Source organism: Diuraphis noxia, unplaced genomic scaffold (genome assembly GCF_037042655.1).
Source record: "Diuraphis noxia isolate RWA-SAM2 unplaced genomic scaffold, SU_Dnox_SAM2 contig0004, whole genome shotgun sequence".
In the NCBI taxonomy this organism is placed as follows: domain Eukaryota; kingdom Metazoa; phylum Arthropoda; class Insecta; order Hemiptera; family Aphididae; genus Diuraphis; species Diuraphis noxia.
In genome coordinates this window covers 23,592,086-23,610,607 of record NW_028301714.1, presented here as the reverse complement: position 1 = coordinate 23,610,607, position 18,522 = coordinate 23,592,086, and the positions used below count along the sequence as shown (strand labels likewise).

The 18,522-nt window shown below is 26.5% G+C and overlaps 1 protein-coding gene across 4 annotated transcripts; it reads left to right on the top strand.

Annotated features, from left to right (window-relative positions):
* Position 1: 1 nt before the first annotated feature.
* Positions 2-13,624, top strand: swi2 (Protein singed wings 2). 4 transcript variants are annotated; one of them, XM_089227970.1, is made up of 10 exons: positions 2-141; positions 215-379; positions 2,784-2,946; positions 7,479-7,638; positions 7,744-7,895; positions 8,207-8,398; positions 11,174-11,332; positions 11,401-11,511; positions 11,586-11,675; positions 13,495-13,624. In XM_089227970.1, exons 1-10 carry the CDS (start codon positions 113-115, stop codon positions 13,558-13,560), a joined length of 1,287 nt encoding a protein of 428 aa, XP_089084096.1. In that variant the 5' UTR covers positions 2-112; the 3' UTR covers positions 13,561-13,624. The 4 variants fall into 4 exon arrangements, with proteins under 4 accessions (XP_089084096.1, XP_089084094.1, XP_089084095.1 ...); XM_089227968.1 differs by lacking the exon at positions 13,495-13,624 and adding an exon at positions 12,584-12,931; XM_089227969.1 differs by lacking the exon at positions 13,495-13,624 and adding an exon at positions 12,584-12,763 and having other exon boundaries at positions 11,586-11,698.
* The last annotated feature ends 4,898 nt before the right edge of the window (positions 13,625-18,522 follow it).

Below are 18,522 nucleotides of genomic sequence, written 5' to 3'. Positions count from 1 at the left end.
ATAAATCTGAACCCCATTATCTCGTAATCGTCGCATTTGCTTCACGCTAGTTTGTGACTGGCTATAGACGTCTATAATCTAGGTACTTCATGCGGGAACGTCTTATAGGAAAATGAACGCGTTCTACATGACTGTTTTGACGTGAGTTATTCCGACAACATCTGCAGTCAGCAATATGGCACGAAAGCCCGTAATTTTGCGGAATTTCTTTCAGGTCCACTGCGGTACTATCGTTGTATCAGGTCGTTTCAGCGGGTACGAAATTCGGTGAGTTGTGCGCGTCGCCGACGCCCCAGAACAAATGCATGAACGTCAACAAGACGGACGGGTATCGAGTGACTTGCAGTGGTGGTTTCCGAGAGGATTACTCTGCCGAAGAGTGAGTAAGTCGCGGGTGACTATTCACGTTCACCTATAATATTAGTATTGCGTCAAACCCTTCGTGATATGAGCGGCTCACGAGATTTTTAAGACGGCATTTTGAACAATGTTGCTAAAATTAATACTACCATTAGGTGGAGGCGGGTAAAATACATCCATTCGTGTACTTCAATTACAAAATACATCAAGTTTTTGAGATAAAATAAATACAAGACACTTTTAGATTCTGATATGAATTTATATATAATGTATATCTGATATACATGTGTTGATTATACAATGATTTTGCCGATTTTTTATTGTGATTGATGTCACCTATAGGAGAATATTAAAAATGATATGATTTCAATTTTTAGAGGAGGTTTCTGATATAATGTTAGATCTAGTTGGTAATTTGGAAGTCAAAAGTAAATGTATGACTTTAAACGAATATTCGATTTATTTATGAATACATTTTTATATGTTAGTAAAAAGTTTGAAGACATATTTACAGGTTCTTTACGAGTTTTTTTTAATACAGTTAAAAATATCTAAAAATAAATTCTTACGCATTTTTTTAACCGTTTAAACGTTTAAAGTTCTAATTTTTACGAATTTTTAAGACTATTGAGTTTAATTTTAAGATACATATTTTTAGTCCTATACAAGTTGAAATGTTGACATCAAAGTTAAGAAAACATGAAAATTATTTCATAGTGAAAAATATATAAAGTGTCTATCAGCTTATGTCTTATGCTTGGAAATGTGATACAATGTTCCTTTTATAATTAGTCTTACTGAAACTAAAAAATATCAAAATATATGTTTATTTTTTTAGTTAATTTGATGTAATTTCAAAACAATATTCCTAGAAAAAAAAATATTTTTACTTTTTTGACTGACACCGTACATTATTTTTCTTCAGGTTAGGTTAGGTTAATGTAATACTAGTCATCTTTAAAATAGAATATTATTTAGAGTATAGTAAATTATTTATCTACAAACGAAATTTGGTTCAAATAAAAGTAAAGTTTGGATTTTAACTCTCTAAAAAACGTCAAAAAACGCGTTAGTATTATAATTCTACCACAATTCAAAAAATTTTCTAAAAAAAGTAAAAATTGCATTCTTTTATACTAATTTTATTATTTATATAATTAAACTTTATCTAAATGACAGAATATTTAATTTTAAACCTGGTAAACTTCTGTGGAACCTTTAAATATATATTGTGTTACATATGTTGTTCAATAGATAGAAAAAAAAACAATAATTATTATCACTCGGTGTTTATTGCAGTTTATTCAATCCATGATATAAATCCTCCAATTTTTGTAGTTACTCGCATCATTTATAAGTAAAAAGTTATGGGTTGTATGATAACGAAAAAGTTCAACTATAACTTAAGTTTTTTGCAATTTCATCCACTAGTACTGTCGTTTCCATTAAACGTAAAATACACAGTTTGAGGAGATTATTTAATCTAAATTTACTGAATTGCTAATAATAAACGAAAATGAGTTTGAAATAAAAATAAAAAATAAAAAAACTAATAAAACAAAAGTTGGAATTTTTAGTTTTTTGATAGACGAAATGAATTTTGTGCTAGGAGTGCATTGCTCTTGAAATTTCAGAAAAAAAATAATGAAATTTGCATTAATATTCGAACCTTTGTTAAAATCATTCAAAATTTAGATGAGTAGAGTAGATTGATACATGGGAATCACGCAAAATGTTGTCAACACTTCATTAATCTAAAGCTTAAATAATTGTATCTAATGAACTATTTTTCAGAATTTGATTTTTACATATTGTACTCCGAATAATATGCTGCTTTGGAATATCAAATAAAAAATGTATGGTGTCATTCAAAAACCAAAAAAAAGTAAAAAATTATGGTTGTAAAAATAGTAAAAATATTTTTTTCTCAGAGTTTAGAAGTGTTGTTTTACAATTACATCAAATTATAATAATTAATAATTATAATAAAAATAATATTTTCAAAAAGGTTAAAACTTTTCGAAGTAATGAGTAGGCACTTAAATGGGTCATCTGATATTCATGAATATACACATAATGACATTTTTAAACATTTAGATTAATTTTAAGTTATTTTATATTTTTTATATACATATACAGTATACACCATGAATCTATTCTCACCGCTCTACGATAAGGCCTATAATAATAATAATAATAATAATAAAATAATAATAACCTACTATAATATTTTCTCAAAGTTGGTAAAAATAATAAATAATAATATAAATATGTACCTGCCTATATAGTTAAATATTAATATTTTAATTTAAATTTTAAATTTTAACATTTATTTTAAATTTAAATATATGTAAAAAATAGACATGCATATTATAGTATAGTGTGAAGGCATTTTAATTAGTGTTTGGCATAATTGTTTTCAGTTATATTTTATTTCATACGCTTACGCTCTGTCATTGGCCGCTATACAAGTTCGACCCAGTCGTGTCGTTGCGCCCTTACTCAAAACTCGCGAAGTTGACAATAACCAAAAGCAAAATAAAAGAAATTATTAGTGAGTTTCCGGAGTTCTTGCAAAACTTAAAGGTAACTATCCGGGACCTCGGTTAAAATAAACGGAAATTTAATTATATTTTATTGTTAGACATAATATTATAATATAATATGTGCATCATTATTGTCAATTGTCACTCAAACATGCTTATAGTGTATAATGTATAAGTATATATATTTATAGCCGTTTAGCAGGTGTCTTACCATTTACTACTAAACAATTTTATTTTTTTAACTTGTTACCTATTATAAAATATAAAATAAACTATCATTTTTTCTTACTATTAACTTATAACAGGCTTCAATGAAATTACTAAGTAAAAAGCAAAGGAAACTTTTCCAAAGTTATATATTTTTCTCCATATTTACATTTTGAATATTGATCAATAATCAAATAATGAAAAATCAAATAATTTTTGTGATCGCGTCAGTTTGGACGTGTGCAATTTTTTTTAAAGAATAATTGACCATCTTATGATTATAGCTTAGATCTAAAAGCACGAGAAATATATTTATTTAATTACTTCATATTTTAAATTGGATATACGCGTCGATTTTATCATTGATATTATTCATAAACAAAAATTGGTTCCAAAATAGTTAGGTAATTTACTATAAATTACTGAACCTTATTATGGTTTGGTAGATCACCTGCAAAACTTAAAGAAGGGTTGTTAGGTCAACAACCAAACGAATGTCAAATGTATATAAATATATATATACCTATATATAAATATATATATACCTATATATAAATATATATATATATATATATATATATATATATATATATATATATATATATATATATATATATATATATATATACACGCCTGTGTATAGCAATAGTTTGGCTGTAAAGTAATTAAAGTTGGTTTGTATAATTTATGTTAATACTATCATGTAAAAAGTTATTTAACATTATAATTTATCATAAAACTGACGTCGGTATATATTTACACTATATACCTAATACACCCGCTTTTAGAACTGAGCTGGACGAAAAAGCATATTTCAATGAGAGGAAATTCTGTAGACCATTTTAAGATAGTTTCATAGATGGTGAAAAACATTTTTTTCTATTTTTGGTTCCGTCTTCAGTATATTATTGAAGAATACAGAAAAACACCGATATTGCTCGTAAAAAAAAAATAGCTCAGAGACTATCTTTACATATTATTATCAGACCAAATATAATACTTCATAGGTAATAGATAGGTAGGTAGTTTACAAGGTCTCGAATGTAAAATAATATGTTATAGTTTTTTTTTTTTTTTGTAAGGAGAACCCGCGGCAACATAGGCCATTGTGTGTGGGGAGGTACGGTAGGGGTTATTTTTGTATATTTGTTTGTAGGTTTTTAGGTGAGCAGGGTTGTAACACGTGTTTGTGTGTGTGTGGCAAGGATATGTTGCTAAAAATCCCGGGTGGTCACCCATCCGGGAGCTAGCAACTGCGGCCGGTACGTACGCTCAGTGCGTTTCCGCAGATTGAGCGTACGATCGCGCCTCACCAAGCCACATGTTATAGTTTATTTTGGCATAAGTGGTCATAAAAAGTTACTGTACTGGTATATAATTTATTATAGCTACTCGAAAGGAACAATTTATTTTTAATCTTATCCGAATTCTAACCTAATTCCTTGAATCAAAACCTATAACTCACGGATCTTATGATTTTGTTTAGGTATACGAGTATTAATATTTGTAAAGTTTAATTATTAGTTTTCATTTTCATGTTGGCCGGTATCTACATTGTATTATTGTAGGTTACTTGCTACTCACTTATATTAAAAAATAAATATATATGACTATGTGATGTGTATGGCATATATTATTACTTGTATGTATTATACCTTAGGGGCAGTGTAAAATAAAAATCGAACTTATAGGTTTTATGAACTTTTTCTGTGCCATGGTCACCTGGACACGTTGTCAAAAGGTCAAATCACAGACTATTAGATAAGTAACCATCCCAGTCACTTTTTTCTTATAATCATTCGTTTTTCTTTAGATATTCCTAACGGTTTGTCATATTTCTTTATTCTGTTGGTGTTTTGCAATAAATTATGTAATGGATTTATAGAAAGAAATAATGTACTAAAATGTATGTTATACCCGAAGGTAGGTTATTTACGCATAATGAAATACCGAGTATCTTGAGTTTTTGGTTTGAAAAATATTATCACTTCAAAGTATATTTACGTGTTAAAAAAATGGATGTGTCTAGTAAACATGAAAATCTTTTTAAGATCATATGATAAAAATTCGAAAATGTAGTATAAAATTTATTTATTTTTTATTTTTAAAAGAAATTTACAATCTATACCTTAGGCACAATGAGTAAATGTGAAACAGAATATATAAGGTATCAAAACAATTAATATTAATAAGTATAAAAATTAATTGTCGAGCTATAATAGTTTTTACTGAAAGCTAATTAATAAAAAAAAAAAAAAAAAAAAAGTATAAAAATTTAATGTAGTTTAATGTATAGTATTTTTTATTAAGAATTAAATATTATAAATTGACGGAGAATAATTAGTATTGTCTTTGCATTGATATTGCATTTAGGTACCGCATATGTTTTTTTTTTTTAAATGTGTGTGACCGAAAGAGTTTTAGTTAACGGAATATCTAGAAACATTTTAAGTAAGAAACCTATTTGGGAATAACCCCACATGTTTTTTGAGCATTTTTTAAATGTTTTGTATGACGGACAGCCTTCATCATTTTTAGGGTATTTACCGAAACGTAAAGCAAATTAAACTGTCTTATATTTTGCTAAACATTAAGCGTTCGTTATAAGATTGATCTCGTTTAAAAAAAAAAAAAATACAAAGACGGCACATTTAAGCGCATAAAAATAACATTTTATTTATGGATAAATTGAAAACATTGTTCTCCACATCAATTAACTCAGGTTCTTGTCGTCTCGTAACGCTGCATATCGTTAACACTGTATAGTATCATTAAGGCGGGAATGTACTTTTTTTTCTCATTAGGACTGTTTTAAAATTCAATTGTCCAGGACTTACACGTAGCGAGTAGTACAATTATTTATGTCGTTGAAAAATGAAACATTTTTGTTGTTGAGATTTTATTATGTAGTTACTTAACGATTCAAAATAAATTCTAAACTCGTCGTAACTTATGGCAATTGCAAACTCGCTTGCACCTTTATATTGTATAGGTATCATTATTATTTTTTGAACGTTTGTCAAAAGATATTATTTTCATTTTAGTTCATCAAAAATTTCACCCTGGACATTAACAATAGTAGGAATTCAAATTGTATTTATTTCAGTTGGTCTGGATCCGGTACAACTGATAGGATTTGACGCGATTTGATTTTGATTGCATACAATCGATAGTTAAAATTTGTGTAGTATAACAAGGTCATTTTGAAATCGAATATTTTTTTTATCGTTCTAAGTACTGGGGATTTTATATGATCACAAATTTTAGTGTAATACGTTAAATGCATATTTTTAATCAATGTTCTCTTAAAAATTAAATAGTTACTTTCATGATAAACTTCAAATAAGTAAACCCTATATTTCTAATAAATATTAATCATTCTTAATTACTGAGTTTTTTTTTTTTATTTAAATAAATAATAAAAAGTAATCAGGTTCCTATCGTGGTTTCTTCGAATATAAAGTTATAGAATTTAACTTACCTACTGCTTTTATATAAATATTTATTAATTTTTTTCTTTTGAATCCTTGCTTTTATAGTTGTATGTGCCATATATTATTTTTATGTATACATTTTAAGGACTAGTTCTCTTATTCTAATTATTTTGAGGTACACAAAATATTATATTTTACAATTTATTTTATCTCATATAATATATTGATTAAGTGATTATACATCAAAGCGTATTTTATGTTTGTATTCAAATAGATAAGGTTTGTAGGTTATATGGTACCTAATGAGTAATGAGTAACTTTTTTGTTTGTTTTATTATAATATATATATAAGTGGTGAAAGCTCTCTTGGATATATAACTTCTATATATTTTCTATGATTGAAAAGATTTATTTATACTTTATTTCTGCTTTAAAATATTTTGTAAATACACCTACCTAAATTATACATATTATGAGTATTTAAATTAATAATTCACTCTAGTAGTTTCACACATACATGATTACTTATAAACAACACTTAATTACTTTTAGTTAGCTAATGGTTATTGGGAGTATGTACTTTTGAACTTGTAAATGTAAATGTAATGCCATGAAATATATTATTAAATAAACAAATAAACAAAATAAACCTTATGATAATTTATTGATTTATATTTATAATATCTATACTCGGCATTTGGGTATCTATATCATTATATTAATTGAGTTTTATTATTAAGAATAACGAGTGCGTGACATATTATTATGATACATACATATATGATTATGGAGAGCTTACCACAACGGGTTTTCGTCAAAATATAAATTTATTTGTGTAGTATTTAAAATTAGTAATGATAATAAACAAGATATATTTACCTACATATTTTACAGCGAAATAAATAGCATTTTTATGATACGTTAATTCTAGACTTTAAATTTATCCCATTTGCATTTGGAGCATGTTAAGTACAGCGTATTTAAATACTTGTCATCTTTGGAAGTATTGGATTTGAGTTACAATAAATTCAATCATTTGTACTCCCCAACAATGGAATATTTACCGAAATTGAAACAAATTTGGTTAGCTGGTGAGTAATGAGTTATAAATTTATTATATTATTATATATTTATATGTGTTAAATACTTATATGGCCTTATCGTCAGTTATAAGATAAAATTTTCTTATCTCTTAGGAGAGTATTGGTTTTGTAAAAACGATTTATATTGGTTACTCAATGTATCAAAAGATTCGCTGTACTTCAAAGTGATGGATTCCAACCGCATGACTTGTGGCGGATACAAATATATTGGAAAACCTGTGATCCCTGTATTGCGACTATTAAGTGTATATGCTTATTATATTTTATACGATTATTTGATAGGTAGTATAAATAACTCAATGATAATTCGGCTTTATAATTTATTAATTTATTATTAGAAATTGTTAAAAGGAAGGTTTGATACAATGGTGAGATAAATATGAAAAGGCATCACTCAAATTCTTGACTGATATGAATTAGAATTTTTTCTATAAATAAAATTAAACACTCGCTTTCTAGCTATTTAAAAATAATATAACTTTTTTAAACTATTTCTGTCATATATATTATATAATATAAATGAATAAGAAAATATAAAATGCATGCATTCCGTCAGGATTTGGAAAAAGAGTGTCCTGGCAGTCCACCTGACTATTGCGTATGTACGCTGGACAACGTAGTTCGTGGCAGGGGCCCATCGTTTAACTTACATCCAGTAATAACAGTCGATTGCAGTTATAGGGGTTTGAAAATGCTACCAAAAATACTTCCTCACAATACCACAACACTACTAGTCCAAGGCAATCAGGTAAGATTATATATTATATTCTTAAAATATTATATTATCCACTTCAGATATGTATTTAAGTGGGTGGCAAGTGTAACCTGTTGACCTGTGTGGTGAATTATTTAGTCCGTTTAGAGGTCGGTAAATTGATATTGACATATTATTTTAGATTCTGAACGGAGCGATGAATGTATTGATTTCACAATATTGTGTGTATTTTTTTTCGAGTCTGTGTACAACAAGTTGTCGAAATAATGCTTCGATTTTCAACTTCAGTAACTTTTCCGGTTTGAAAGTGAATGTTGTTGGTGCATTGGGGAGGTAACATTTTGAAAATTCCCAGCAGTTTTCAAAAGCACAAAGAAAAAAAAAGAGGATATGTAAGTGGATATTGCTCTGCTGTACAATAGGTTACTAGTGGTTTATTGGATGGTGTTAAACTTGAATTCAATGATATAATAATTATAATATAGCATTGTATACAAAAAATGATTCTGAGTGGAGACAGTTTGTCTGTCTAAGATATTTTATAATATATTAATTATTTTGTTATTATTATAAAAAAAAAAAAAAGGCGGGTAAGTCGTGGATGTCGCTCTGCTGTACAGTAGGTTACAAGTGGGTTACTGTAATGGGTGGAATTAAATTTGAATCCAATGATATTATATCATTGTATACGAAAAACGATTCTGAGCGAAGACGGTTTATCTGTCTCGGATATATTATAGATAATTAAAAATTTTCAAATCTTAGATTTAAAGAATTTTTCATCTTCAAAAAGTGCCTCAAATCGAGCGCGCAAGATTTGATCACAGACGGACGTGAAAGCGAACTTAAGAAAAGTGTTAAAAAGAAAATTTTTTATGAATTTCTAGTTTGAAATAATTTGCGAATTTTCGTGATTTTCGTGATTTTTACATATGTTGTCAAAATTCAAACTTTGAATGCTTGTAAAAAAAAATTGTGACTGGATTTATTTTATTTTTTAACTGCTATTTTTTAACTGCTATTGTTAAAATGTGTTAGAAGCCTTGTATTAAATTTTCAAGCTTTTCTACCGAACAAGTAAATTTTTATCGATATTAATTTTAAAGAAACTAATAATGATTGAAAATTTCAAATGCCTATGAATAGTTCAATTTAAGTCGAAATTTTTGAAAATTGCACGATGGATAGAATATACTTATATAAACATTCGGTGAAAATTTCATGTATCTATGGTCATTCGTTTTTAAGTTACATCAAAAACCAAAATCGATTTTGTCGAAAAATGAGTGTGCGTAAAATTTCCCGTCTTCCCTTAATTTTTAGTTTGTTTTTCTCGTTTATTTAGAAAAGTATTAAGAATATTTTACTTTTGACCCCAGTTAAGTATCAACTAGATTCACTTTCTGATCGAACGAGGTACTGAAGTCAAAAATCGAAGCGTTTTTACTGCCCTATAACGTGATGACAGACACACAAAAAAAAAAAATAAATAAAAACACACATCATGGTAAAATCAATATATTCATCGCTCCGTCAGAATCTAAAATAAAGATTCCTATAAAATAAATTCTAAATTAATAAAATCAGATTCATTATGAACCCGACTCACTCAGTCATTCATAGTAGGTTTCTATACAGTTTATTATAAATGCCCACGAAAAATATTTTTAAACTACAAAACTAGAAACTTACACCAAATGTTTGTTTTATCAATTCCTATTTTTGATAAAATTTTCAAAATATTTCAACTATTTTTATGTTATATATAGACATTTGAAATTTTATGTTTTTTAAGTTTTTTATTCTATACATGTCGATAACATTTTATTCATTGGGTCATAAAACTTGAAAATGTAATTCAAAAATGTTCTATACGTTGATATAATAGCAGCTGACAAAATGTTTTCAATTGAAAATTTACAAATTCTTTGTGTTTAAACATTTATATAACTTTTAGCTTTTATAGCTAAGGATTGAAAAATTAAAACTAGGTTCAACGTAAGTAGTTAATTCTGCGGTAAAAAAATCTAAAAACTATACAAACCCAGTTTTTATATAGTTGTTCAAATTTGGATGAAATTACATATTAAATAACCAATAATAACAATCTTAGTTGAATTGTTGTGATTCAAAAGTATTATTCGTGGGTACTTAAAATTTCTAGAGTATAATTTATATTCTAATACTAATAGTTAATGCAGTTAATGATTTATGTTAATACTTTATAATAAATTATACATACTATGAGTGACTGGATGAATTGTAATGAATTTGATTTGATTTTATTAATTTAGAATTCATTTTATGGGTGTTTACCTATACATTTTTTTTTGAAATAATAGAAATATAATTAATATAGTATAAAACTATAAATTATTTTAGATAGACAAACCGTCTCCGCTCAGAATCGTTTTTCGTATACAATGATATTATATCATTGAAATCAAATTTAAAACCATAAATTAAAGTAACCCACTTGTAACATACTGGACAGCAAAGTGACTTCTACTTTCCCGCTTTTTTTTTTTGTTTCAAAAATGTGGTTTGTCGTATTGATTATTGAACACAGAGCTTAGAAACAATATACCTCATGATAAAAAATATCTCATTAATAGTTCACGTTGAAAAATAATGGACTTATAACATTTTTAAGCCCATATTTTGTTATAAACGTGAAATTGTATATAGGAGATCGGCTTAAATATAGAAATAAATACCTGAGGGTATAAGGGATAATATCGTAATAAATTAACAGCGTGTTTTGTACTATACCCTATTATAAATAGTAATAATTTTTGGTAAATTTAGATATCCATATTGGACGATTTACTTACCAATCGCTATTACACAAAACTTTTGGATATTCATTTGGACTACAATCGGATTAGTTCAATAAGCATATTAGAAGGATCACATTGGTTGACACGTTGCAGAGTTATGAGTTTTAAAGGAAACAATTTGACTAAAGTTTGTGAAGATTTTTTTATGAACTAATTTATAACTGTTTTATTAATAACATATTATTTTATTTTAAGGTACCAACATATGCATTAGATAATGCATTTCAGAGAAATCGTAACATCGTTCAACTTTATTTAGGTGCTAATCCTTGGCGTTGCAATTGTTTGTTTGCTCCGGCTTTCCAGGTATATCCTCATAAAAATGGTTTATGTGATTTCATGCAACTTATAAGTTTTTAAATAATTTTGGGATTTTTAAGGATTTTTTGATTAAATATAAATCACTGATTATGGACTTATCAGATATCAAATGTTCATACCAGCAAAATGATGAATATTACATGACTCCTGTAAGTGCTGTTTGGAAAATGATGTAATTATTTACTTGTAATAAAATAAAATTTAAAACAAGAGGTAAGTTTTAAAACTGTTTAGGTATCATATTATGTTATAGGTATTATATCTGTTTAAAATTCGATATATTAACTGATTAATTCTTTGGGTATTCCTTATCTGAATGGTAAAGTGACGAAATGCATAAAATGTGTTTAAAATTAAATTAGAATAAATGAAAAAAATGTTATTATTGTATGATTAAATTTAATTGGAATAAGAGTTCTATGATTTTTAATACATGATATATAAATCAGAAAAAGTCTATAATTCAACGCGTTTTATGAAAAAATAAAAAAATATATATAATAAATAATATAAAGCAATTACCTAAATAACTTTTTCACATTATTCTAATTTTTTAATTTAAATGTTACTAAAACTATTTAAATATGAAGTTTAGATTTTAATCATTACAGTCATTACACACAAATAATTTTATGATTAAAAATAATCATACTATATTATATAGTATCTCTATATATTGGGTAAAATATCCTTAAACGTTCGACACATTAATACTCGTGTATCAATCATAAACATTCAACTATCTACCTATCATCAAGGCTACATTTTATTTTGCTCTGATTAAAAGAATGTTAACCACAGGTGATTTCATAAAATAATTTAATTTTTTTTTTTTTAAATTATTCAGCCAGATAAAATTGTTATTTTAATTATATAAATAATAGGTAAAAAAATGTAATTGTATTGTTATTATTTTCCTACGTTTATTTTGTAAAACATAAGTTAATAAGTATTATATTGTTTGTATTGTACTCAGCCCACTACAGTGTGTATAATATTATCAATAAAAATAAATAAAAAATTTAAATTTAATATTAAACGTAGGTATTTGTTTTAGATTCATGATCTCCCTCGGAATACATTGTGCAGAAATTCTGCGACGGACATGTTGAATTTTTGGGATAGTTTGAATGTATTGTTGGCTAGTTTGATAGTAGTTGTAATTATAAAGTTTATTTATGATTATATACTTTATAAAAAATATGGCAGGTTACCTAGAATTATTACATTATTACCATAAAACTCTTAAATTATATATGTTTTAATCATTTACGTATTCAGTTTAAATGATTATATAGGTAATATATTTTGCAATATGTTCTTGTATGAAATTCTATATTTACTGTAGTTAAATGAACATCTCTTCTTAATATTAAAATACACTGTGCATATAATTTATATAACAATTAGTACGTAAAAAGGTATTAAAAAATACATTTAATTAATTAATGTTTTCTATTTGAATAGGGTTTGAATTTTGATGAAAAACCTATGAATTATTTTTTTTTGTTTTACAAAATTAATTTAATAATTTGTTCTTCAATGTTGATGATGAAAAAAACATTAAAAGCGTGTGTATTTTTTATTTAGCTTACATTTTTATTTGCTACATTTTTCTGCCATTCGACACACTCATCAGCATAAACGAGACCCGATGTTTAATTTGTAAAAAAAAACCTAAATATTATAAATGTCTGGTCAACAGAAAAATAGAGCTTTGTTCTGGTTTCTGCACACAAAAGTACTGAAATTATACTGACATAAACATACGAAATACATTTTATATGGTATGCATATTGCTGAATATGTATACTAATTACTAGGTAACCCTGAATCATATACCAATGGGTTTTGGTGACGTATGAGTTTTTCATCATCTACATTCTACATTTTAACACAAATATTAATGGCATGATCATTTTTTATTGATTACCTACCGACCGATTCAACACGCTTCTCATTTTTCAGAGAAAAAAAAGTATACTGTATGGTAGAAGTGTGGACATCGATTACACGACAAAAATCAATAAATAACTTTTTGGACTTTGGGACGAGCTATTGGGGTAAAGAATTTTTGTATTAAATTTAAAAATTGAAATCGATCATAATTTCATATAAGAAACTCAAGTAGGCAATTACAAGTTGAATTAACTATTATAATTTATAATATATCATATTTTTATACTTGTATATTCAAACTAAAAAGTTAAATATAAAAGAGCTATAGAAAAATGAAGAATACGAGTTAATATTATAAATACTCAACATTATTTAGTTAGAATAAAATAATTTTACTCGTCTAAATAATTTATGTCCACGAAATAGTGTACTGGATTACTAAATAGTACAGCAAAACTCATGAATGTGATGGAATAAATATTATATATTTTTTTAATTAAAATAATTTCAGCAATAAGCTATAAATGTTTATTTTTTGTAAATATTGTATGTCGATAACGGATACATATTGGAATATGTATTCCAACGTGTATTCATTATAGCTATAAATTATTTTCTCTAAAAAGATAAATAATTATAAATCTACGGAAAATGTTTTGTTTTTATTTTAGAAATGTTCATAACGATTTTTGAGAATTTCTGAAAATGGTCTGTTTGAAGTAAGTACATTTTTAACTTCACATGGGGCATTTATTCGTGGAATAGGTACTTTACTTCCACAGAAATTATTCATCAAAAATACAAAATCATTAGCTATTAGCTATATGACGTAGATATATTTCATATTATATTTAAAGCATTATTATTGGTTAAATTCCATTACTTCATTTAATATTACTTTAGGTTGGCACTGATAAATGTAAATTTACTGTACCTACGTGATTAAAAAATCATGAGAACAAACGTCATCCTGTTGTCGATCAGGCTTGCATAGTTTTGGCAATCGTGTATTTAAAAGGTCGCATACAGAGGCGTATAGCCAGGATAATGAAAGATGGCGGAGGTTAAGTATAAATTAAACAAAGGTTTTACAGTTTTCAGTTTTCATATTCAAATAATTGATGTAATATACTAATATCTCTATTATCCCTTCCCCCTGTCTACGCCACTGGACACGGTTCGATGATTCAATTTTCGTTTATTTTTTTACCTCCCTTGCACGAATATAATATTCTAATAATTATATTAAGTTTTACTAGAGCTATTTTTTCTATGGCTTTTGAAAATGTTTGGAAGTCGTTGGATCAAAGCTTGTTTTTTGGCCAAATTAGTAGGTAATGTATTTCAACATTATTAGTAATTCTGACTGATTTTGAGTAAGATTTTTTTACATAAAGGGTGGCCTTCCAAGGTAGGTTGGTAAGTCGTTTGAAAAGAAGATGTTATACATAGTTCTAGAAAAAATATAATTTAAGATTATATACATATGAAAAGTATTATGGCTATTAGCTAGAGAGGATCTCGTCTGCTAGATGGATCGTTCGGTGGATATGGTGGTTACGCTCACAGTTAGTAAGATGAAGGGGATGCATAAGAAAGAAAATAATCTGGAATATTTGGAATCCTAAAATTTAACTCTACAAGAAGTTCAGGTGCATTAGTGGAACCACAAATAAGTTTGCTGAGAAAGTATAAGTTCATTATTTTATCATTAATTATAAGACTTGAAATATGTAAGAGTTTATCGCGTATACTATTCGTATTTATTTATATGTCGTTTCTAATGTACCGTAAAGAATGGTTAAACAGTTTGATGGTAAAAATTTTTTGTAATTGGTCTTAAATGTTTTAAAAATATAATTAATAATTATATACATTTATGTAAAACTATAGAAAATTATTATAGAATAAATTGTATTAAAATACAAAAGTGCTATAACATAAATTATTTTTATTTCAAGTTCTGATGATTATAGTTTATTGAATTACCTACAACCAAATAATTAAAATTGTTTGACAAAAAATTGTAATTTTACGTGTGGAGTCCTAATTTCTTTAATATTTCAATTTTAAATTTTTATCAAATTAAACACTGAATAAAAAAAGTGTTGACTATCAATTTTTAATATTTTTCTACTACTAAAAGAACAAATTTTAAGAACGATATTAATTTTTAAGCATTTTGACCGAGAGCAAAGATTTGCATTAATTTTAAAATATCTTTTACCAACATACATTAAAAAAACTAATTTTGTGATTAATAATCAATAGTCAGTACCTTAAGTGAATATTGTATTGTCTGTAATTCATAAATTACACATGTCATAAAATATTCGCCTATATCGAGTCTCTTTTTCTCGAGATTCGCTTCATATTTGTTGTTTCGACTACCTATCAACTTTCAACAGGTCACCAATCTTCTCCAATCGCTTAGGTATGGGTTTTGGCGCATAAATTAAAATCACCACCTCTTTTTCATGTCAGAAATTTGTACCAGCCTTCAGATCGCGATCATTAATCATGTGATTTTTTTTTATAATTTCACGTAATAAATATATTTTTTCAACAAATTCATTACTCAAACTACATTTCGACACGCCATAATCGTTATTGATATAGACTTAGATATAGGTATTTTCAAAACATATTTTTTAAAGAATAGTAAAAATGACAAGTTGTTATTTAAATTTCAAATTGAGATTAAAACGTACAACCAAATATACTGTCAATGTTGCAATCCCAATCTGGAACGAGTGATATGCAATCAATATAAAAATATTTCGTTGTAATATGTTATAAAATATTAATGTCGTAAAGTTTATGTTATATAATTATATTATATTTATTTATATTTATAATTTTAAACATATTACGTGGATAATCAGCGCGTGTTTTCGTTGAGTTATACGCAACTGTTGTGTCACCGTCGACGATGGGTGTATTGTATAATATAACGTTATACATTATGTTTAAATTATACAACGGGATCCGTGTTCGCGAAAAATTCCTTTTAGGTGATATTGTACACTTCAGTGACACGAGAACTTTGTATTACACAACAACCTAGACAACGAGTGAAAAACATCTTCTAATGTCTATTATAGTATTATTATAATTATTTTTTTTATGCTCGAGGTAGGGTTTTCTCTTGTTAGCTTATTTTTCATTTCGTTTAATCAGACAGTGCGGCATGTTTATGAAACTATTGTTAGTATTAACAATTTGTTCTTTCTTCCTCATTTCTTGCTTTTATAGAATGCTTTATTGATATTCGTCGTTTCAGTTTGATATACATATTTTGTACTATTATCATCTGCACGTCATTTGAAATATATATTTTTTTGAATAAATAAAAAAAAACCATCATATAACTACAGTAATAAATTCAATAAGAACTTTAATTTAAGAAGACTGCGTACATTTTTTCCACGTATAATACTCGTATATAAATGTCGATTCCTTCTAATAGATGTAGCTACAACATGATAAATCAGTGTTAAGAAGAACCGATTTTGTTTTGCAAGCTTTAATAATATTAATTAATTTACTTATCATCAAATTTATTTAAAGATGAGTATTTTAGATCTATAGAGAATCTCCTGTATATTATCATTGATATTTTAATTTTGAAACATTATTTTGAAATTTTAGTAGTAGTATTTTAAATATTGATATAAAATATATATAACCAGAAAATAATTCTGGAATTTCATCAAAACAACCTAGCCCGGCTAGCCCCCAAAATGTTGAACCTATATCTACGTCTATGGTATAAACTTAAGTTTTAACATAATTTTGCTCGATTCATACTTTAATTAGTATCAAAGATATAGTTTGTAAGATTGATACATTGTTGAGGCAGTCCTATCAAAAAAGATTATAAATACAACTAAAAATTCCATTTTTCTAAATAAACAAAATATATTCCTCGTTTCACTAAAATATCACAACTTTTAAGCTTATTAATTTTAGGTTTGATTTGTGTTAGTGAAATACCTCTAACTGTGAAATAAGTTTTTGTTTTATTTTGTATTACAAGATATTCCATACCATCCGTATTGCACTAATACTTATACCTAGCGAGAGTTAACTAAATATACTCGGTAGCCAAAATGAGGAAAATAAAGTTTTTGGTTTAAATGAATCAACTTTAATTAAGTACATGCTTTTTACTTCATAGCTCAATTCAAAATAATTGAAAAAATGTTGAATTTCATTTAAACTTCCTGAATGAAATTGTGTACATTACAGTTTAGAGCTAGTAGTTATTTATGAATTTTCTTATTATATATTCTGAGTATTCTTAATATATATTATTCATTGTATTTTTTAAAAAACAAAAAAACAAAATTCAAACGTCATATAATTATATTTGAAAGCAATAGATTAACTTATACAATGAGACAACAAGAATAAATTAACAAAGTTAAACAATGAAAAAATCAAATAAATTAAGTCAAATAAAAGATACTTTAGTTTTATTCTCATTAAAAACCTTGTGGGAAGAAGTGCCTCTCCTAATATAAATAATACTATGAGTTTATATATGTTATTGTTAAGGTAGGTACCATAACCATTTAAGGTATAGGCTACCAAGATAGGTGTATGTACTTAAGGAATATTGTTTTTGTAGTGTTTAAGTTGCAATGGATTTGTAGAAACGTAGTGAATCTAATTACGACAAACATATATTTATTAATTATTTTATGTTTAGTTAGGTAAGTAATATTGGAAGAAAAAAAATGCTATACGTAAACTATTAAATTATACCACATAATAATTTAAAAAATAACATTTATGTAACCTAATGCTGAGGTGTATATGCTACAAGTTGTTTTGACTTTTGATACAATATTCTCCAATGAGATATCCACATAATATATTTAACCGAAGATTGCGACTCATGGTTGCCATTTAGGAAATGATAACTTCTAGCAGTCACCAAGGCAGCGTTTAGGCGTAACTAACCATCCGGCCTTATATATACCTAACCATAAAGATAAAATAATAATATATCCAAACTTTGTGAAATCGACCACGCGGTAACCCAAAGTTACATTTCTCGGTCATCTCTGCTCTAACATGGGATAACTTCTT

What these genes read in the sequence shown, in the direction of transcription:
- swi2 (XM_089227968.1), top strand. Translation starts at nt 113, where the DNA reads ATGAACGCGTTCTACATGACTGTTTTGAC. An exon ending in GAAACAAATTTGGTTAGCTG is followed by an intron (nt 7,639 to 7,743) that starts GTGAGTAATGAG and finishes CTTATCTCTTAG; the next exon opens with GAGAGTATTGGTTTTGTAAA. An exon ending in TACTAGTCCAAGGCAATCAG is followed by an intron (nt 8,399 to 11,173) that starts GTAAGATTATAT and finishes TGGTAAATTTAG; the next exon opens with ATATCCATATTGGACGATTT.